The 21888-nt window shown below is 38.1% G+C and overlaps 2 protein-coding genes across 4 annotated transcripts in view; one reads left to right on the top strand and one right to left on the bottom strand.

Moving 5' to 3' along the window:
* On the top strand, positions 1 to 9039 carry LOC311156185 (synaptotagmin-15-like). Its single transcript, XM_084209938.1, has 8 exons — positions 1 to 51; positions 3109 to 3307; positions 3952 to 4094; positions 4613 to 4908; positions 5705 to 5875; positions 6357 to 6477; positions 7518 to 7697; positions 8784 to 9039. Exons 1-8 carry the CDS (start codon positions 45 to 47, stop codon positions 8918 to 8920), a joined length of 1254 nt encoding a protein of 417 aa, XP_084066064.1. The 5' UTR covers positions 1 to 44; the 3' UTR covers positions 8921 to 9039.
* Positions 9040 to 11323: 2284 nt separating this feature from the next.
* SHLD2 (shieldin complex subunit 2) overlaps positions 11324 to 21888 on the bottom strand; it is a 28816-nt gene continuing 18251 nt past the window's right edge. Inside the window, exons 4-11 of one of the 3 annotated variants that reach the window (XM_084210440.1) lie at positions 18722 to 21175; positions 18109 to 18216; positions 17154 to 17336; positions 16165 to 16299; positions 14995 to 15201; positions 13915 to 14149; positions 12209 to 12324; positions 11324 to 11685 (exon numbers count right to left, since the gene is read on the bottom strand). In XM_084210440.1, coding sequence (XP_084066566.1) covers positions 11513 to 11685; positions 12209 to 12324; positions 13915 to 14149; positions 14995 to 15201; positions 16165 to 16299; positions 17154 to 17336; positions 18109 to 18216; positions 18722 to 20225 — 2661 coding nt within the window. In that variant the 5' untranslated portion in view covers positions 20226 to 21175 and the 3' untranslated portion in view covers positions 11324 to 11512. The remainder of the gene's footprint in view (positions 11686 to 12208; positions 12325 to 13914; positions 14150 to 14994; positions 15202 to 16164; positions 16300 to 17153; positions 17337 to 18108; positions 18217 to 18721; positions 21176 to 21888) is intronic. The other 2 variants (XM_084210441.1, XR_014616341.1) reach the window with 2 other exon arrangements.

The following is a 21888-nucleotide window of genomic DNA, read 5'->3' as shown; positions in this document are numbered from 1 at the left end:
CGGCGGCGGGCACTCGGCCCGGGCCCGCAGGAGCAGCGGCACCCATGCCCGGTAAGTGCCGGGGCGCAGGGAGGGAGGCGAGGAGGGGGTGCCCGGCTCCTGCCGCAGCCCCGGCCGGGCTGGCGCTGGGGAAGGCTCGCTAAAGCATCAGCCCAAACCTGTCCCCGCACCTGCCCGGCCGCGCTCCGCAGCCCGCCGGGGAAGGGGCAGCCTGGAACTGCAGGGCTGGCGGCAGCGCCCGGAGCGCCTGACAGAGGAGACAGGCACAGCAAATGTGGAGTCTTGCCTCCACTCCCCCCATTTAATTTATACTGTACGTGCTTAGACTGTCTTTATACGGGGATTAAAACTCATGGTGGAGAACGAGCTGCTTGTAAACTTGCTCATAAGCCGAAAAGCTTACTGCAAAGTTTAAGTAAAGCTTATTAAAAGCATATAATCACACAGTAAGCAAAAAGGGATACAATGGCAGAGGAGACAGAGGATGCCTGTCAGCACCTGCTCTATGCTAGGATAAACCTGGTACTATTAGCAGGAGCCAGTCCCCTGGCTCGGGTGGGGGGAGATGAAGTGATCCAACAGGTCTCTTCCTTCTCTGCCACGATCCTGTACCACAGCAGGATACAATACATCAATTTCTCATGATGACAGGTAGTTTTGTTAAAAGATACATATTTTCTCCCTGCATACAATGGATGCAACTTATCTCAGTCGATTTGTGACTAGTGCTACATTGTGCCCTAAGTCACTGGTTCTGTGGCTGATCTAATCAGATAAGATGGTCTAAAAGTGAGACAAATTCTCCTCACTCTCATTAAATTATAGGTAACTACTGAAATGAGTAAAACTTTACCTTATATTTACAGCTGTGTAAAGTTAAAAAAACCCCTGAATTGGAGTCTATGCCTATGGATGTGTCATGAATACTTAACATCATTCTGCAGTGAACAAATTCAGTACATACAAACTCCTTAACTAAGAGACTGCAAACTCATTCTCTTACTTGAAAATCAATACACACATCATCATACTGTCTTTAGTGGTAAATGGTGACAAACTGGCTATAAGGGAACACAGGACTGCTGCTGAGAGCATCAAAGACCTGTAAATGAAGAGGACAAGTTAAACAAAGACCTGTCCAGCTTGCTTGAAATGTTACCCTTTCAGATCCTTATGTCAGACAGTTAACTACCAGCCATATAGAGATTTGTGTTGTCTATAGTGCACCTACATGAAGGAAACCATTAATTTCTATTATGTTCATGGGCATTAAACTGAAGCATTTTTTCTACATCTGGCCTTCTGAGATGCAATAAAATGTGAGTCTGACTGAAGATATATTTGAGCATGCCCTGCAAAACTAAAAGGAACAAACACACAAAATCCCCATGCTCATATGCATTTCCTCATACTGTGCATTCTTATCAAGGAAAACCAATTTACCCACATGGCACAATCAGACTTGTCTCTGTATTAATATTAACCCACACCAAGTAGGTGCTCGTTTCCTGTTGCTCAGAATAAGGATTGCAGTAATAGTCTGGCTGAATGCTGGCACCCACTCAGTTCACCCAGCAGCTGCAAGGACAGCTAAGTGCTGTTGCTGTGGTGCAGCCATGAGCAGGGTGGCTGCTCCGTGGTGGTGCTGGGAGACAGGAGTGACTATGTGACTCAAGGAAGCAGCCAGCCAATTCCTGCAGAGACCTAAGGCAGCACACCTGGAGGGGAGCTGCAAAACCAACTTGGCTCCAGTGACTCCACCAAATGCAGGAAAATGAGTCAGGGTCAGATTAAGCCTTTGAGGCGCTATGGGCAGGTTAATTTTATGGCACAAGGTAATTACTTAAGTGTTCTGTAGCTGAAGGACATTTCATGTCACTTACTGCAATGGGGCAACCTGAAAAAGATCAGCAATATATGTATTTGCAACTCACCTCCCATTCACTTTACAGCTCTAATGAATAAACTAAATTAAATGAAAATAGTTTGGAATTATTCAAATCTATTATTATTTGATAGTCAAAACTATCACTAGTGTTGACTGATAATTTTGTGCTTGTGTTGTCTTTATTTTACTTGTACCATTGGACAGAGATGTCTAACTGCAATGTACCTACCGAGCACAGATAGATAAAAAGGGATAAAGCATAATCAAGTTAACTCTACCTAAAAGCAGAGAAGAAGAAAAAAAATCAGTACCAGTTGTGAGAAAATGCCAGGTCACTTCACTACTTCAGTTTCAGGGGAGACCTTGAGAACTGTCAGCACCCAGTACTCAGCTGCTCCTGAGCTGCCTCCCATGGCTGCACAGTGGAAGAGAATTCTAGCATTTAGGTACAGAGCAAAATAATCTTTACAGACTATCACTCCAGCATTCTCAACAAACATGTGAAAGCAATGAACTGAGCCCATTATCAATTGTCTACCCTTGGTCTAACAAGAAATTCTCACTACACAATTTCTCATATTCATATTAAATACATTTATTAAGTTTTATTTGGGTTTTGGTTTGTTCACAGTAATTATAACAAGATTTTGTTGTATGTTAAGTACTCACGATTCAGGAAACTGTGTTTAATGGATATTTAACTTTGACTTCACAGATCAGGAAGCACATGCATCCTTAGAAAGAAAACAACCCATAGCCTTACTTTGTTCCTTGTGCCAGGGTCTAGATTCAAGTGAACATAGATGAATAGTTAGAAGAACAAACCAAACCAAAATATAATGGTACCTTTCATATTAGGTGCTCCTGGGTTCTCTTTTTCTTCCATTATGCAAGCTCTAGCACTTCTGCCCTGCTAAGGGAAATGTTAATACAAAACAAGAGCCTGAATAATTCTTTGGCCTTTGGGGTTTTTTTCATGTCTGTAGTCTCTCACATTGCAGTAACTGCCAGTGCTTCTGAACACTAATCTGTCACTGCCATTGTCATGTCTCTTCAGGTGCTGCACCATGCTATAACCAAACAAAAACGTGCATGTGAGCTGAATGTTTCATTTAAAAATAATTTTGGAATGGTTTTTGTTAGCTTTAATATTCCTGTCTACACCCAAAAATATACTTTGATCTTCCTATGATGTTTTGTGTGCTTTTATGTTTGAACAGAACAAGCAGTTGCTGTGGCTGGAGGTATAATAGGAGGGATCCTTTTATTTGTCCTCCTTGGAATAACTGCATATCTGCTCTGGAAAAAATTTTGCCGCCTCTTTTCTTATGAAAAGCTCATCAACCCTGTCAAAACAACAAATGCAAATGCCATTTTCCAGGATCAGGCAAATTCTGAAATTAATCTAAAAAGCACAAGGTACCCATTTTCATTTTGTTTTTAAAGCATATGCTATGTAATTTATTTCACCTTGTCAAACGTCAGATGAGCAGGGGATCCAAATATATGCATGTACAGAAACAAAGCAGATCCCTAAATTATATGAAAACATCAGTTCTGTTTTGTTCCTTTAGGAAAAGGATAATCTGAAAGTGATGATTATTCCTGATTTATTTAAAAGAGAGTATATTCAAGTGTAACTGGTAAATGGATAGCTTTACCTGTTAGACAAACCCAGGCTATGTCCCAGAGTAATTTCTAGTCTAATAACAAAAACAACAGGACTTCAGGAAGGAGACTCTAAGAGAATTAATCATTGCAGAGGTTTTGGGTTCTAAAACAAGCAGCTGCAGTTAATTCTTCCTTTCCTTTGAGAGATAAAGTCTAAAAGGAAGGAAAGGGGAAAAGAGAAGAATCTGTCAGAAGAATTAAGACCTAATGTGCCTCACTGTCTTTTTATGCATTAAGCAATTGATTTTATTTGCTTTTTGATTATATTTTTACCTTTGCATGTCTGTAGAATTTTTACATTGTGACATAAGAACAGTAAACTTACTACTCTTATCGAGTTTGATTTCCAGCTTTAAGGCAGAAGAGTCAATAGGTGCTGTTGTCTTGAGCAGGTCTAGAAGTGTTCCATTTATCATTCCACCAACACTGCACGGGCGAGACTGGATTCACCTGACAAATGAAGAACAGGTTCAGGAAGACAGGGACCCCTTCATGACCCCTCAGTCTGGGCCACGGTCATCATTTCATTCTTTGGGTATGGCAGTGCAAAAATAGGACTATTTTTAAGGGAAGAGTGGCTTTAGTATTATGAAGCATAGATCTTGGGGGCCCACCAGAGACTGCATTACACAGCACAAATGCTCTATGCATTTATATATTTTATATGTGAGAATTGAGGAAGAATGTAGTCATTTTGTTCCCAGTGCTGTGGTACCTTACATATTTGGCAAAGAAATCTCTCCTCCCATATTTTGTAAAGGCCAGGAAGTGTCTGTTGTCCCCAGAAATGGCAGTCAGCAGCTGCACACTGCAACAACAAATAGCTAGAACTAACCAGGTACAATCACAGGAATAAGAGAAAGAAAAGTGGTGCAGCCTACAATTACTCCCCGAAATTTGAGGGAAAAGGAAAAAAAAAATGAAATTTGTACAAAAAATTGATTTCTAAGACAGAGGGTAATCTGATTTACCCAAATACAGCAGTGGTTATAAAAATGTCTGCAATGGCTCTTGAGGCTAATCTGAGGGTGCTTGTTTTGCCTTTTCTTGTAGCTGGAGCATATGTTGTAGGAACCATTAACCCAGATCTGTACAAGTTTCCTGAAGACAAAAGTGAAACAGATTTTCCTGATGGCAGCATTGGCCGCCTCTGGTTCTCCATAGAATACGAGCAAGAGTCAGAAAGGCTCCTTGTCTCCTTGATCAAAGTCAGAAAGCTGCAGCCTCCTGCTGATTCCTGCAGTCCATTTGTGAAAATCTACCTGCTGCCTGATGAAAGAAGCTACCTGCAGTCCAAAACAAAACGTAAAACTCTTAACCCGCAGTTTGATGAAAACTTTGTTTTCCAGGTAATTTTTTTTGATGAGGCAGATTTTTGTTTGCAAATATTAACTTGTCAAACTACAGTACGCTTGTCTGTTCACAATGCTTCTACCAAGACAGAAGTTGTTTCCACCACAGACAGGATTTTTTACTGGTGCTTCTGGAGATCCTGGGCTACAGAAGTGTGTGGCTCCAGAACTGCTCTTACTTCTGGTCTATACCAAAGTTAAGGGTTCCAGAACTTGCCCTGGGAATAATGAAAACTCCAGTTTGAACTACAGCCGAGCAGTTCAGTCCAGCAGTTCTAGAAGTCCAGAAGGAGCCAATACTGACATCATGCTTTCACAGCTTTTTGTTTCTTTGCTGTGGAAGTAGGCTAGACAACAGAACCTGGGAGGTATGACAGGGCTGCTATTTGTACAGTACTGCACAGCTTGGCTTCCCATGCTAACAGGCATTCAGCACACATCACAAGACAAAAGCTTTAAAACCAAAAAAAGTTTGCATTTCAGACAACTGAAAAAATGTTTACGGATTCTAAACATCTATGTCTGAAAGTGAATGCATCACACAGCACTAGATGCATATGAGGTAAAAAGTCACCAACTAACTTCATAGCTTTCTAATGAACTCATATTTTAGCTTGGATCTTGACCTCCACACAGCTCAAATTTTAGGCAAATTTTAAAAGTACTTCAAATATTAAAGGAAATCTCCACCTAAACTTACCACAGTTTTAAAAATATTTCCTTTGAAGTTATGCTAGAATAGGAAAGTGTCAGATGTTTTATAATTATTAATATTCTTCATTTTCCTGTACAGGTTTCCAGTAAAATGTTGCTCCAAAGGACACTAAAGTTTTTGGTTTATCATGTTGATAAACAGAAGAAGCATCATCTCCTAGGCCAAGTTATCTTTCCACTAAAAAATGAAGCATTAACTGAGGACAACAAACTAGTCATATGGAGAGATCTGGAGAAAGAAAACTTGGAGGTATGTGATACCAGGCTCTTGGCACTGTCACTCTTGGAACTTCTGTCATCTTACAAGTATTGGAAGGATAATGCAAAAGTACTTCATAAACATTTGGAATAGAAATTCCCATCTTACCAATCTGCAGATCCATAGCTGTTGTAAAAGGAGTACCCAGATGCTTAGAAAAAAAATGACATCAATTAGGAGGTCGTTACATAAGAACTTGCTATTTGCTTCTCTTTTCAATTAGTAAGAGCAGAAAAGAGCAGAAGAGGCAAGGAAATAAATATCCCCTGGAAAAGAGTAATTCTGAGGGTTGGAAGGCTGATTAATTGGTTCCATCAAATGTTACAACAGCATAAATAAAGCCATTACAACTCACTCACATGCCTTAGTGAGACAGAAACCATTAGCATGAAAAAGGATTTTTCTCCCCATTTGACCGCACGACGAGGGAGTTTTTCAGACATATTTGACAGGTGTTGTTCTCCTTCCAAAGCCTCCTTCAGAGCATGGTGATATCCAGTTCTCCCTGAGCTACAATGACTACCTGGGCCGTCTCACTGTGGTGGTTCTGAGGGCGAGGGGACTAAAGCTGCAGGAGGAGAGCCCTACTGTTGGTAAGTGAGATTTCCTCCCTGCTATCAGCTCCACAATTCCTGTTTTAATTTGCTCCTTCCTCATCTGTACACCCAGGCTTGTGCTGTGGGACTCTGAGAAGAACAAATAAACATCCTGGTGATTTGAGTGGAAACAAGCCATATTTTGCCCTGAGCCAATTAGATTTTGATAGCTTAGTTTTGCTATGTTTGGGGTTTGTTTCATAATAAAAGGTTTGTCCTGTGGCAATTGGTGGCAACTTTTTTCTCCTGTTTTGTACAGTAAGCAACATCCTTCTGCTGCTCTCCAGTACAGAGAAGGCAGCATTTCAGAGAATATCGACTTTAACAGTTGCCTCAAGTCAAATTCCCAGAGCTAACAGCTGCAGGACAACTGCTTAGGCTGAACAGTTGTCCTGGGAGGAACCGAGTTGAGAGAAAAGATTCCCAGTTTAGGACAGCCTGGCTATTGTTCAAAGGACTGTGGCATGGACTCACAATTTTCTCCCTTAGTGCAGAAGGCTTTTCCTGGTACATCATACTCATGTATACCTGGTCTCAGAGATGACCTCAAAATGCTTTTTAAAATCTAACACTCAAAAGCAAAAACAGATAAAGAACCAAACTTGTATTTAAGTCTGTAGTGATTTCTTGCAGGGCTTTGAAGCTAAACAATATAAATGCAAATACACCGACTATTTAAAAAGAAGTTTAGTCCTCTATATACACACATCACTATGAAGTTTTCTTTGAACAAATTAAGCCTTCAAAAAAGTCTCCATCAGATGAAGGGAAGGCACAGAAACATAAGATCAAGGATGCAGGGTAAGAATATGGCTGCTTATTTTAACAGCACTTAAATTGGAAAGTGCACTTCAAAACTGCACCCTCAGTACTTTGTAGGTTCCCTGCTTTATGCCATGCTGTCATGCGTGTTTCATGAATCTTTCACAATCTGATGTTGTACTTGATATTGACTCCCAAAACGAAGAAATTCCTTAAGCTGTCTCCCAACTGCTTCTTGAAGATGTCTTTTAGTCTTGAATTTCTTTTTCTCCAAGGTGTGTATGTCAAAGTCTCACTAATGAACCATAATAAATTCATCAAAAGTAAAAAGACAGCAGCTCTTCTGGGAACTCCCAATCCTGTGTACAATGAAACCTTCAGTTTCAAGGCAGATCAGACAGAGCTGGATACAGCAAGCCTGAGTCTATCTGTGCTCCAGAGTAACAAAGGAGAAAGTAAGTTACATAAATTATTACAGTCATATAATTACTACAGTCAAGGTGTCAAATCTCTTACATATTTGAGACATGTTTAAACCTGAGAGGAAGTGATTCATTTTCAGCAATAATCAGAAAATAGGTGAGTCTTAGGGTATTTCAAAGGCTGTCTCTTTAAAAGCAGAACAACTTATTTGTAGTTAAGCATATGTCTCTCTTTCAGAGGCTAAATTACATGAAAGACATGAAGATGCAGACTAGTCAATGCCAGTACAAGGTGCTGTGCCTTTGTTTCATTCCAGTATCCCATTTAAACAAGCTTACGTGAACACTTGTGTAACACAGCCTCCAAAACTGTGTGGCCATTCACTCTAAGCAAATTTGAAAGAGGAATAGGAATTTTAATTCTCTCAGCAGTGAGAAAAAGGAAAGATTAGCAAACATCCCCATTCCCTAGCAGAAAACCTGATGCTTGAGGCCACCACTTACTAACTGTTAGAGAATCCACTAAGGAGTTCTGCTTACAGAAGCAAATCAGAATTCAGTTTTTCCACTGCTCACAAGAAAAACATCTTCCCTGCAGTGCAAATATGATCTCAATAATTTTCCCCATTCATAGCTGAGCAATCCAGGCATGAATAAACAATCTGGTCCTTGGCAGTGGAAACACATATTACAGCTCCCAGCTCTCTCAGTAATTGCATTTATTTTTTGCAAAGCCAAAGCATCACGTGAATCCTACTGAGGTTGAAGATGCCCAAAATTATGGCATGCCTCCCCAGTATACCTGAGGTAAAGGGGCAGGGCAGATACAGATCAGGTATTTGTACCCCTTGAATATGTTTTAGTTTAACTTCAGGCAAAAGGAGAGGCCTGCATTGACTAAACACCCACTTACTGCCATACCTTTTTTAATGCTGAACCTCAGCAGGTAGAAGCTACAGAACCTGAAGTCCAAGGTTACTTCATTGAGAAATGTTTTGGTTTAAAAATACCTTTCAGAAAAGGCATTTTTGGAGAAATACATGCTGATATTCTAATGCAGGCAAGGATTTCAGAGAAGCATCATAGGTGTTCATCACTAACTGGTTTTTTTTTTCCCAGAAACACTTCTGCTGGGACGAGTAGTAGTTGGGCCTTTCATGTACACACGTGGCAGAGAACTGGAACACTGGAATGAGATGATCAGCAAGCCCAAGGAACTGGTTAAACGATGGCATGCTCTCTGCCACAGCACATGAACAGCACTGAGGAAAAATCAGTGATTTCACATGGAAAAGCTCTTACTATCTATCTTTCTCATCTAAACGGTATAAAAAACTTTGCTAAGATTTTGTACCCAAAGAAGACAAGAATAAAATAAATTATTTCCTTGACCAAACACAAATCAAAGATTTGGTCCCTGGTAGGCTGGGAGTCCCTCTTTCCTCTCATCAAAATATGTGTTAAATTTAATTAACATGCAGCTGAGCAAACAAACAGCCAAACATGATCTCTCAGTATTAATTATTTTGACTGGTGAATTCCACTTCTTGGTCATGAGTTCTGGGCACAAATGATCACACATGTAGATAGAGCCCAAGAATTGCCAGTGATGACACCAGGCCTATCACCACAGTGCTTCACCAAAGGGGAAAGAAGCCCAGTAAGCATGCCAAAACAGATAAAGCCCAAAAGACACTGACTAATACATGTAGAACTTGTTTAAAATAGCAGCGTTACATTTAAGACCTCTTTTGAACAGGAAGGGTGAAGGCACTGCTCATTGGTCACACACCTGGAAGCAGTTGTTCACATCCCTCAGCACAGTTTATTTCCTGCAGTAACTCAGTTCAGTGTTTTCAGCTGACCCCAAGTACAGCACTTTGTGTTGACACTAAGGGACAAGCAGAGAAGTCACAGTCACAAGTGACTGGAGGCTATTTCAGTACTGGAGTACTCTGAGACAGTAAGATGAGGACATGTCCTGTCCTATTATACTTCTCTCTAAACACATCTCTGCTGGAGACAGAGCATTGATTACAAGAGCCTTGGGTTTGACCTAGTATGACCATTCTCACACTGAAAATCCAATTAGCTTAAGCCCCCTGGGCATGTGTCTGTTTTAGTAGTAGAGTCCTCTTCATTAAGTAAATTACTGTTCTCTAAAGTAATTTGGAGCAATTATTCCTAATCAAAATAAAGTAGGACATTTTTCTCTTTTTGATTTTCCACTGGGGACCTGAGCTCTGTACTCATCTCACTGTAAGTCATAAACCAGACACACAGACTACTGCAGCAACACATTTTGCACAATCATGTTCCATAAACTCTACAGCTGAAATCAAACCAACTTCCTTTAAAACAGGATACAGTATTAATTAATTCAAAATCTTAAAGATATTGGGCTTCTCTGGGGAGAGGAAACCACTTTCCATTTTGATAACGTTGTTATTACCTGAAGGAAATGTTATGAATGAGAAGATACCACACAGGAATTGTAAGATAACAGACCTCTCTGATCCACCATCTGATATGTGTCTGTCTTGCTAATTACACTGCTGGATACAAAATGAGCCTAAACTCATTACATTAAGCTGAATTTGACAAAGTGCTCAACCTTCATTATATCTAAAGGGGTATACCAGCAACTCAATACCAGAGACCTGTATTCAAATTTCAGCCCCACAAAACTACTGCAAAACAATCTGATAAGCAAAGTTATTGTGTTTGTTCTGGGGAGAAAAACTACTCAGTTATCATTCAGTTCACGTATTACTAGAATAAAATTATTTTACTGAAAAAATTTTGTATATTATTATTTCAATCATACCACTAAGGATCTTAAAAGAAAGCAGTTAGTAGTATTTCAGACAGTTGGTTTATGAGCTTGTGCAGAAGATTCATGCAATGCACAGTGTCTGTTAACAAATACCCCTAAGGTGGGAAGTCACCTGTCTGAGTTGATGTACAGTATGGTCCTCTTTTCTTCTTATACATTAAAGTAACAATACTTTCAGCTTGTGTGTTCAGTAATTTCAGCTAAATTGTGAAGAAACAAATTCTAATGCACTTACCAATATACTTGTACTCATGGTCATCCAAAGGAAGCAAATGAGAAAGGCCCTTTTTGACTCCTCCTGAACAAAGTTATTTTAAAGCAAGAAACATAATCAAATAAGGAGTTCTAATACAATATTTTTAACTGTCACATAATGAGCAATTTTTTTACCTATTGCCTTTTATATAACATCCATCTGATCTTGTGCTTGAGACTTACCTTGAGCTGAAGGAGGTGGAATGATTACAAGACAGTTCTGTATTACAAGAGAAAAGAGCAGAAGCAAAATTGCTGAGGGTAAATGGCAAAAATCCTGCTGTTAAAAGAAGGAAAGCAACCACACCAGCCAAACAAAACCACCAAGCTACAGCTAGCATATGGAATAAGACGAAAAAAATTGTGTAACTAAAATATTACTGAATTCTCTCTGTCTTCCTCTAATATGCCAGGTCTCAGGAAAATTCAGTCTCTCACAATAGTAGTGAACTTTTCTGAGGAGAAAAAGGAAAATAGATACAAAATAAATGGTTGGAGTTTATTAATATAATTATTAATACAAATATGCATGTATAAAAATATATTTTATGAAAATTCATCAGTATTACTCCAGCACTATATACTATGAGCAGACATTCCACACCAGTCCTTTTGATGGTTTTGCTTTTTTCATAAGTTAAAACCAAAATCCTTTATTATAACTTTTTAAGAGATTTGTTTCCTTCAGCGAAATCATTTTTCTTCTCCTTCCCATCTGTGTCTCTTTATGGTCTTTGTTACCCAGTCAGTGCAGAGGTCAAAGATCTGGATGAAAATTCAGCAGATGGAAATCCTTTTGCAAAGGATAGCTGTTCTCATCTAGGACAAAGTGGCTTCTGATTTCCAACAAATAGGATGCTTCTGTATCTGCCAGCAGTGAATGACACAGATCTGCTACTATTGTGCTGTAGGTTATATCTGAAGAGGGCACTGCAAAACACAAAACAATTCAATTTACACTTGATTTTCATCTAACATTCAAATTCTACTTCCATGAAGCTCCATTGAATTACTGGAAGTGAAGTTCAACATCTGAATTAAAAATTAGCTTTTAATTTTTAAGTTCTTTTTAAAAAACAATGAGCTGAGCCTGTTTCTCATTAAACTGTTAACACCTGTGAATTACATAAAACACCTCAAGTCAAACAGGATGTATCAAATGAAGCTTGTCTGAAACAATGACATTCAATTTTGCACACAAGGAATCTATTTAGTTATTGAATATTTAGGTATATAACTACAACAACTTCGTTATATAGTAGGTATTCACACCATCTCACCTCCTGTTGTTGCAACCTCTCCTCTGCAATTCTGAGTTTGTCAGACAGCCACTGAAATATTCTTTGATGTTGGCTGCTTAGTGTTTTTTTAAATACTGTCAATGATTAAAAATTTTGCTTTCATTGTGAAGTTTGCTGCCTGTTTCTATCACAAGTAATTAATGAATCAGTACCTACTAGTCTCTTCAGCCAGTCTGCAGGAATATTGAGGAAGATTTTTTCCACCAACTCAGACACCACATGAACATAAATTTCATATCCTTCATCTTCTACTGTCATCAAAGCAGGTCTAGATCAGAAAAAAAAGTTTCATAAAAGTTAGCTTCTATGGTTTTTTATTGAAGCAAAATTTTTGAAAGCACTACAAGTTAAATCTCACTCTGCAACATAACACCAAGAAATTCTAGAAAAATGAGAAAATCTCTATGTACTCATGTGTCAAATCTGTAGCACTGGAATCAGTTTGAGGAATAAGGAAATGGCCTTAAACTGAGACAAGACACTCAGATGAGACATTAGAAGTAAATTTTTTCCTGTTAGGATGGTCAGGATTGCCTGCAAAGGAGGGACATAAGCTTAGGTCTATCACTTGCAATTGTACCATCTGTATCAACATCTATCTGTATTATCCATCTGAATACATCACTTTATAGCCACATAATACCAAGGTATATATCTTGTACTGTAACAAATGCCAAATGTTTTCACAAACCACTGAACAAATAAAAATCCCTGTTCGGAAATACTCCCAAGGTGATGCATTCTTACTAAACTAACCACAAGAAAATTTCAGCGCAAAAATGTCAGGCTTCTCTCTAAAAAAAAAATGGACACAAATTCTACATCTGGATGTGTTCCCATGCTGAGAACACAAACACTGGAAATCCTTTATCATTTTTCTACCATCTTTTGTGCAGGAGCAAATTGAGGTCCTTCATGCCCACTCAGATTTTATAGTCTTAGGAAAGACTGGCAGAACCTTTTTCAGTTAAGGAAAAAACCTCTTTGCACTTAATCCTCCCTCATAGGAAAACAAATACACACATACAGATGCAAGACTATTTTGCTTAGAGGAAAAATACTAAGTCACTACCTGGTTAGATAAACAGGATATTTAAGTCCTAGTTCATTAAGTAATAGTATTTAAGTCAATGATTCATTAAGCTCATTATGAAAGAGTTCAGAAAGAATTTGAGAAAAAAATTAGATTGAAGAGTTACATATTCTAGAATTCTATCATGTCCATAGTTGTCTCAATAAACATTCTCTAGCTACATGTCTTTCTAGTCACAATGAAAATTACGTAGCAAAAGTCCAAGATAAATGTGAGAATAGAACAACTAGTTAATAAAGATGTACCTACATCAACTGCATCCACTTAGTTTATTTTCTCCAAGTGTGAATATATGTGTCTCACAGTGCCATCTGGTGATAACTCACTATCTCTGCTCTCCCAGAATGTTTATTGAAAACATTTGTCAATATTATTTCTGCACAGCTGAAACTGACTAATCAGTTTAAAAACATGGTTCTGCATTCACGGGATTTCAGATTTAGGCTGGAACAAGATTATCAAGTTTTCCTTTGCTCCTCAAGCTTCTACTCCACCTCAGCTTTATCTGACACAGTACTGGGTAAACATCATTCCTACATGATATAGTATTCAAAGAAATAAAAAAGTTAGATTTAAACTAAGAATATAATGTATAAATAATGACAATATAATACAGCAATTCAAAAACAACAAACTGAAAATTCATTAGAGAGACAGGGATTGCTAACCACACCTTAAACAAAGAATTTTAGATATGGGGGAAATTAAAATGGAGAAAGTTTTCCTCCCTAATAATACACACTACTTTGACTTTATTTTATTTACCTGTAGAATGTTTTTACTTTGCTGTAGGGCAGACATCTAATACATTGCTTATAGATCATGTTCTCATCTGCCTGTAGTTCCAAACCACATTTGGCACAACCTGAATATGTAATCATAGACAGAGAAGCCAAAACACATTCCAGTGAAGTGTCAGCAGAGAAGATTAGTTGCTTGTACTGACCAGTGGACATGGTAAACTTCAATTCCAAGATATGGGCTTTCACTTGGACCACTCCTACAAAAACAATTCAAATATGAATTAAGCTTTATTTAGAACTGCAAGCAAAATCAATGGCTACAGCTGATTAAAAATCAAAATTGCTATCAAGAACTTTCTCAGTTTTTCGCCCTTTGTTAACACATGCTCAAATTTTTAGACGTATTTTATTCAGTGAAAAATCTTGGTGGCTAAATATTATTTGAAAATGTATAAAAGAACTGCATTTTCAGGTACTATATCAGTAGGTGCCACTATAGAAGGTGCCTGAATAAGAGATCAAAATTGTGCAAAGAATTTCCAAGTGATTTTCTTCCCACTGTTTCAAAGACACTGAAAAGCATAGCTTTAACAACTTAGCTTTTCACTATTTATATATAGACTAGAGTTAAATGCTGCAAGAACAACTTTAATCACTTCCTAGAATTTAACACCACTCATAGCCATCTTCTAGGTTTATCTGGGAAAGGATGACTGTGTAAAATGTCTTCTTTGTCTTGAAGAAGTTTTCAATAGCAGTAGCTATTGAGAGTTCCAGTTTTTGAGAAACACTGATACATTTTCAGTAATTAGCCACATCATTACTGGACTGGCTGGTGTGGACAACAAAAGTCACATTTCCCTCTGTGTTCCAAAGCTGCCTTTGCATGGCAGCACACACCACACCTACCTCTCTGCTGGGCTCATGGGATGAAGGCTGCATTCAGTTTGGCCAAGTACAGGGCAGCAGCCTCCAGAATAAATTCATAACCTGACCTGGGCTACCTTAAAAAAAACAATAATCTTACCTCATCAAGAGAACTTCTACTTTGCCTACTTATGCATGGCACAACAGACATTACAGAGCTATGTATAACATTTACCTGAGCATTTTTCTTCCAGGAGTGCTGAGAGCCTTGTCAACTCTATGAGGGATGTTTGACTTCTCTGAAACTTCTCTTTAAATTCAACTGCCCTTTTGTCATCATCAAACAAGCACTCATAGGATGACCAGGGAGTTGTGTGCAGTTCCAAGTCCCCTGAGACAGAACTACACTGGACCAAAAGGTATTTGAAATCCCATATGTGGTCTACAGAACAAAAAAGCAAACAGAAGAGTTTACTTTCTATACCATGGTTAATTTACAGAAAGACAAGGTCACTTACAAGACTGAGAAACAAATCAGAAGACATTCTCATATAGCCAGCTCTGGAAACTTCCTCTTAAGTGTGATGACATGTAAGGTTTTTCCTTTCCTTATAAACTTTGCATGAGTCGTTTCCCATAACAGAATTTCATTTCACCTCTACCAAATTCAGCTGTCACAACAACTCAGCATTTTTAAAAAGAAACCAGCTCTGAAACTTGTTGTCAGCACTAATGCTGGCAATGTCTCAGAGAAAAAAAATCTTCATGTTATTAATCAACTTCCATTTTTTAATATGTCTCTGTTTTTTAATCTTCTATCTCCACAATTATCAATTTAACATAAACCTAGTTTAACTTTTCTTAAAAGAATAAGAATAGGAATAAATCAAAGTTTGGTAGTAGTCACTGCACAGTCTATGTAATTCTTGCAAGAGACGCTTTTACTTAGTTACAGCTGGACTTGTTCCCAAGACCATCAGGATATAAAGCCTGATATGAGTAAAGTGGAAAGCAGAAAATGAAAAAAGAAGTAGGAAAAACCCAGCAATTCATGCTACACCAGACAATAATAAGGAAGACCCAGTAAAACTGGTAACACAGTTAACATTCATGGATTTTTATAGTTACATAACCAGGCACTATACAAGTAAGTGCATCTTGTATATAGATTCAAGTCTTATAAATATTTATGCCTTCTCAGTCTTCTGAAGTGCATTCAAATTCTATTGCTGATGGCACTGCTTGTAAACAGAGGAGATATGTTAGAATTAGCACAAAATACATTAGCCCTCCAAGGGGAGTATTTAAAGGCTGAATGGATAAATGTTACCGGCTGAATACTTAAAAGGCACTAACAGCATCAAAAAAATCTTTTCAGACCTACCAAGAGGTACAAGGACCTTACCTTTTTTCCTCTGAAGCTGGGGGTACCAGGCAGCCCCTGCTCCCCACAAAACCATCCTATAGTGTTCATCCATCTTCTGTTCTACTGTTAGAATAATTTTTCTTTGGCTGCCACCTCTGTAGCTGTACACAGATTCTGATAAGAATTGAAATTACATTACTTCTACAGTAAAAAGCATATAAGCACACAAACCCCATGTGGCTCAGTATTACAGTGAAATCATGGTGTTGTTGCATTTTATGCTACAATTAAAAGCTAAGAAGAACACACCTTCAATCTCTTCTGGACAGAAAATAACCTGCTTTCTTCTGCAACAGGAATCTAGTTTGAGGGAGTGCATAAAGTATATTAATTAACTTTTATCCATCTAAGTACTCAGTAATTGGACAACTCCCTTTGAAGCAAGAGGTATCTGAGCATCTTTCAGCTCCCATTCATCCCGACTTGTACTGAGTAGAAAGAAGTACTGCAACTGTTGTAATTGGAAGTTCCCATAACTTCTGCAGTGGAAGAATACACTTCTCTAGAAGTTATCACATAAAAGAAAACTATAGGCACAATGTGTACAAGGCATACTAAAACTATTAGTAATGCTACATAAAAATTGCAACAATTAGCAACTCTACACCACTCTTATCCAGGACACTGCATGTTTGTTTCAGTTCCACACTACAACTACAGCATTTTTCATAAATAATTATTGAACAAGAACACCTGGATGAAATATCTAACTAATATCTAGTTCCAAGATTTACATACTAGAGCAAATGATGAAGATTTTTATCTTCAAAATTCTGCATTTAAAACTAATAAACGTGCTATTGATGAAATGGGTAGAAATTTGTATCTTACGAGTTCAAGATGATAGTGCAACGTGATCAAATCTTTGTGCAAAGCTTGAAATCAAGCAGTGAGAAACATTTCGCCATGCAAAATTACTATTTAAGTTCCACCTACTGCAGAAGTTGAAGTCCAGAGCACAAACTTACCTGTTAACACAGAAATATTGATAATTTTGAGGATTGAGTGCACCAAAGTGTTTGGCTGGAGCTGATCTAGCTGAACATATTGAACATCATCCAGTCTCTGAACTTGTCTTTGTGGAATGTCTCGGAAGTGTGGAAATTCTGATGATATGTATGCCAATAAGCCATGGAGAACACCATCATCCACTAGAGGATAAGTTTATGTGGAAAAAAGGCAAAGTCACATACTGCTTTTTATGCTTAGAAGTGTAAAACTTGTGATTGGAACGTGTTTACAGTGAAAAAATCAGAACAGTTTTAGAATAATTTTAAAGTAAGAAATTCCTGAGATATATAACACTTGATTTGAAACTAAACTGTACTTCAGGGTAGTATCAAGAGAAGGCAGATGAAGTTAAGCTAAGTGCAATATTTTAAAGTACACCAAAAAAAAAACTTTTATCATAGCTTGGTATGAAGAAAGCTGTTCTTGATTATTGACCTCAGAATCTGCCTTAAGAGCTGGCATCACAATAGTGGACATCACAAAGACAGAACAACAACGGTGGTACTTCCAATGTATTTCCCCCTCAGTCTCCAACCCTCCATGGCCTGTAATTAATACCTTCCCTGAATGGATCTACTTACTCCATTTCGCAAAAAAATTAATCCTCATGCAATCTCAGACATCACATGGGCAGGTCCTGGGATAATGGCTCTTTCCTAAACCAAACTCTTTTTATTTTTTAGTTCAGAGTGGTACCCACCAAACTTTATCATGATCTCCACATGCCTATCTGATGTCATGTCCACATCTTGTGCTCAGGTGTTCCTGTCATATTTTTCTATTGTGCTTTGTACCTCTCAGTTGCACACATTTCTATTTTACCCTATGTGTGAGGCATTGCCAGCAAAACTGAGCACTTGAAATAGCTCTTTTACTGTGATTTTCATGGCAACTTATGCACTACAATCTTACATTCTTCTGTTTTGAGAGCTGAGCAGTTCCCCAGATTCAGTAACTGACTGGTAAATGTTGACTGAAGCATGACCTCTCCACACCAAGGATTCTCATACATTATTATATCTGCAAGAAAAAAGCAACTTTATCAACTCATGTCTTGACAATATTGAAGTGTATCATATTTTTCTTGACTATATAACTTTTACATACAGATGTGTAAGACAAAGGGTTTAAAAGTGATCATGTGGAAACACAGCGATTATTTTTTTTTCATCTACCAACACCATTTACAAAGAGGCAGTAAAATTCTCATTAGTTTTATGTAATTCTTAAATTTATTAGCCTCCTAGCAGACATTGCTTAGGTCTAGTTTGTGGTAGTACTTGTATTTTTCAGGAACAACTGTTTTAAAACACTGACTCCCTATGGCTGTGTCTGAGGGCAAACTTCCATGGAATAGTCAAATGTTCTACTGGCAGGATGACTGAGAACTCCATGATTTAAGTGATGTAAGAAAGCAACTTACAAATGCTTAGCCATAGGTTCCAAATTACTTGTTTCATTCTTCTACTTTAAACAGGCATTCTTAAAATCTGTATTTCAAAAAGGCAAACAAAAGAACTCTCACCTGTAAGCACTATGATATCCCCAGGAAACACAGTAAGGGACCAAAATGCAGCACCACGCCACAGCACCACCTTTCTCTCAATTTCTGACTGGTCAACAACAACAACTGTTGCCACAGGAACTTTACATGAAGATTTTGGTTTAGTCTTCTTCTGTATTTCTTTGATATGACAAGGATGTAAAACTGCAACCAAAATACTGTACTTTTGATTTTTGCTGCAGCAATTCTTAAGTAGTGATAGTTTCTTTTGGAGTTTCTTGAACTCTGCCATCCTGTCTGGGTCCACTCTCACCCCAGAACCAGGTGGAGAAGAATTCAGTTTAGCTCTCTTAGATTTCAGCTGTCTTTTAAATGCTGAGTGAGAAAGATGAAAGGAATCTTCATGCTTGCGGGGTCTTTTAGAAAAGTTCTTGTGAGAACAGTTCCCCTGAGAGCACAGTATTCCAGAGCTCAATGGCTCAATATGGATTTCATTTACAAGTTCCTTAGCAGGAACATTAAGTTCTTTAAATTGGTCTGCATTTTCCTGAGCACTTTCTTCCTGGTTTGTAGCTTTAATCAAAACATTTTCCCCATCATCCTCAGAGCTGAAAAGTTCAAGAGAACTTGCATCCTCTTCCTCATATTCATTTTCAGTCACAGTAGTAGTACATGTTCCAACACCAGAATTACATTGCAAATGATCAAACTGTCCTTCTTCAGCTTTTTTGCCTGCTTCTCTTTCTGATAGTTTGACAATACTTTCCTGCATCTCATTCTGTGCAAAAACAGCCACCTGACTCAAAGTCACTTCACTACGAAACTCTGCATCTGCTGACACTGCAAAGTCTGCAGAGTCATTTGATTCTTTTGGTTTGGACTCCTGACCTTTTTGGAAAAATACATCCATACACTGACTTTGATGTTCATGATGCTCACTTCTGTGAGCTGCCTGAAGTCCCCCAGACCGTAGATGGATGCTGACCTGCTCAGTGCTGGCAACCAACGCAGAAATGTCAGCGCCGTTAACTTCAGAAGGATGGGCTTTTCTCTCAGTGAGCTCTGGGCAGCAGGCACCTGATGGTTTCTCTTGTCCAGCTGATTCTGCACAGCCCTGGGGCAGGTGTTGATCTGCAGCCTGATTTACATCTGCAGGTGCAAATCTATCTTTGGGTCCATGACAATCAGAGCAAGTTAAACTTGCGCTCTTTTTAGGCATGCTGGTACAAGGTAGCGCCACAGGGGCAGGAGATGGCAAATCTTTTCCTTCTTTTGCCATGAACATGCCCTGCTGAGCTGCGTCCCCACTGGCAGTGACCCCTGTGGGTGTGGAGCTTTCTGCCTGGGGCACCGAGGGGGCAGCAGCACGCCGGAGCCTCCCAGGAGCAAAGCCAGGGCTATCACACAAACAGCGCAGCTCCCTCCATCGCTCACCAGCAGGGGCTGAGCTCTGCTCTAACCCCTCCCGTGGCCTCGGGATACTGGGTGCTCCCACAAAAATATGAATTTGAGGTCTTTTTGACATTTTTGACTGCTGTGTAAGTTTGACTTTAAATAATGTGGCTTATGCAATAAGCACAACAATAAATATTAGCAGATGCAAAAAAAAAAGGATTTTACTTTTTCTTTACAATTTTAAAAACACCTAAAATTCATGGGAGTATTTCACAGTTTAACCAGTAAAAACACTACCTAACTACTTAGAGCCTATAAAAATAGATGTACAAAATCTAAAAAAGAGAAATTATTTTAGAAATATTTAGCATTTATTTCTGTCAAATTTGCACAGAAAAATAAATTTACAGCAACACCTAGTTTCTGATTCTGATACATGGAAACACATTATAGTGAAGTTAAAATTAAGTTTGATTATGGACCTATTTGTCTTCATTTACTATTGCTAATTAAACAGTCAAATGTGACTTCACTATTCATTACTTGATTTTAACTCATCTGAAATAAATGTAAGAAATCTTCACAGCATAGTTAGATAATTTCATCTCCCAGAAAATTACAGTTTTAACTAAATGATTAAAACACTAGAGCTATTTAAAATTAAAGTTTGCTAGGAATGCAGTATTTTACATGCTGTTTTGGCATGAAACTACTGTTCCAGGCTATTACTGATAAATAATAATTATTTAATAACCACTTAGAGATCAGTAAAGCTTGAGCAGGTGATTTAGGATTTGCTTTAATTCATTTATGTAGTATCAAACTATTCAAGAAATTACTAGCTTTTCTAGCTAATTAAAAATAAGCTCACTTACAAAGCACGCAAAAAGAAGACCTTTTATTTTTTAAAATTTCTGCTGTATAACCATAATTTGAATATACGCAGAAACAGCTATAACTGTTCCTCAAAATGCTGATTACAGCTACTTGTTTTGGGAGTGCTGTTGCTAATAGAAATTGCTGCAATAGGCAATTCTGAAGACGTAGAGAACACCAGAAAAAATTTGAGAGCGAATCCAGCTGTAAATAGAAGGAAAAGACCATTGAAACAAATGCAGCATTGAAAAATATGCAAATTTTTCATTTAGCACTAATTAAATCAGCAACCATTTTCCTAACAACTCCACTAGGGGTCAATAAATCTGCACACTCATAAGGCTCATTGTAACATGTAAAAACCATAAACCCTGCAGAATAGTGATCTCTGGTGTATCACTGCTGTCACTGGAAAAGCAATATACATCACTAAAATTAGATAGGGCAAAATACAAAGAATCTACAAAATCCAGAGACTAGTATTGATCACTTCAATGCTCATAACAAAATAAATACCACTTAAAACATTCAAACTTCTGCAGTTATACATTTAAATTTAGTCCCAGAAAGTGGTAACTTTTAAAGGACAGCACCCATTTGAGTTATATAAAGAATGGTAATATACAAATAACCAGAAGAACAGAATTTATGGTCAATACTAAAGTAGTGGATCAGGTAAGGGAAAGACTAAGCAAAGTGATAGTGAGGTTGAATCCCTAAAGTAGTGATGTTAATAAGTTTTGTAGATAAAAGGCTGCCAATACATGATGTAAAAAGCTTAGCAACAGATCTGTGACCAAAAAAAAAAAGTTACTATCAGTTCAAATGAACTTAGTAAGTGTCCAGTTATATAGCAATTTATCAGCCCCTTGTTTTAAGTATCTCTTCTCTTTTGCTTGTTAACATGTTTAAAGGTT

Source organism: Fringilla coelebs, assembly GCF_963513975.1.
Source record: "Fringilla coelebs genome assembly, chromosome: 8".
In the NCBI taxonomy this organism is placed as follows: domain Eukaryota; kingdom Metazoa; phylum Chordata; class Aves; order Passeriformes; family Fringillidae; genus Fringilla; species Fringilla coelebs.
The sequence above is the reverse complement of the archived record's forward strand: the minus strand, read 5'-3'. Positions and strand labels throughout refer to the sequence as shown.

Coding starts and splice junctions, on each gene's coding strand:
- LOC311156185 (XM_084209938.1), top strand. Junction 4,095..4,612: donor GTCATCATTTCATTCTTTGG/GTATGGCAGTGC, acceptor CTTTTCTTGTAG/CTGGAGCATATGTTGTAGGA. Junction 7,698..8,783: donor CCAGAGTAACAAAGGAGAAA/GTAAGTTACATA, acceptor TTTTTTTCCCAG/AAACACTTCTGCTGGGACGA.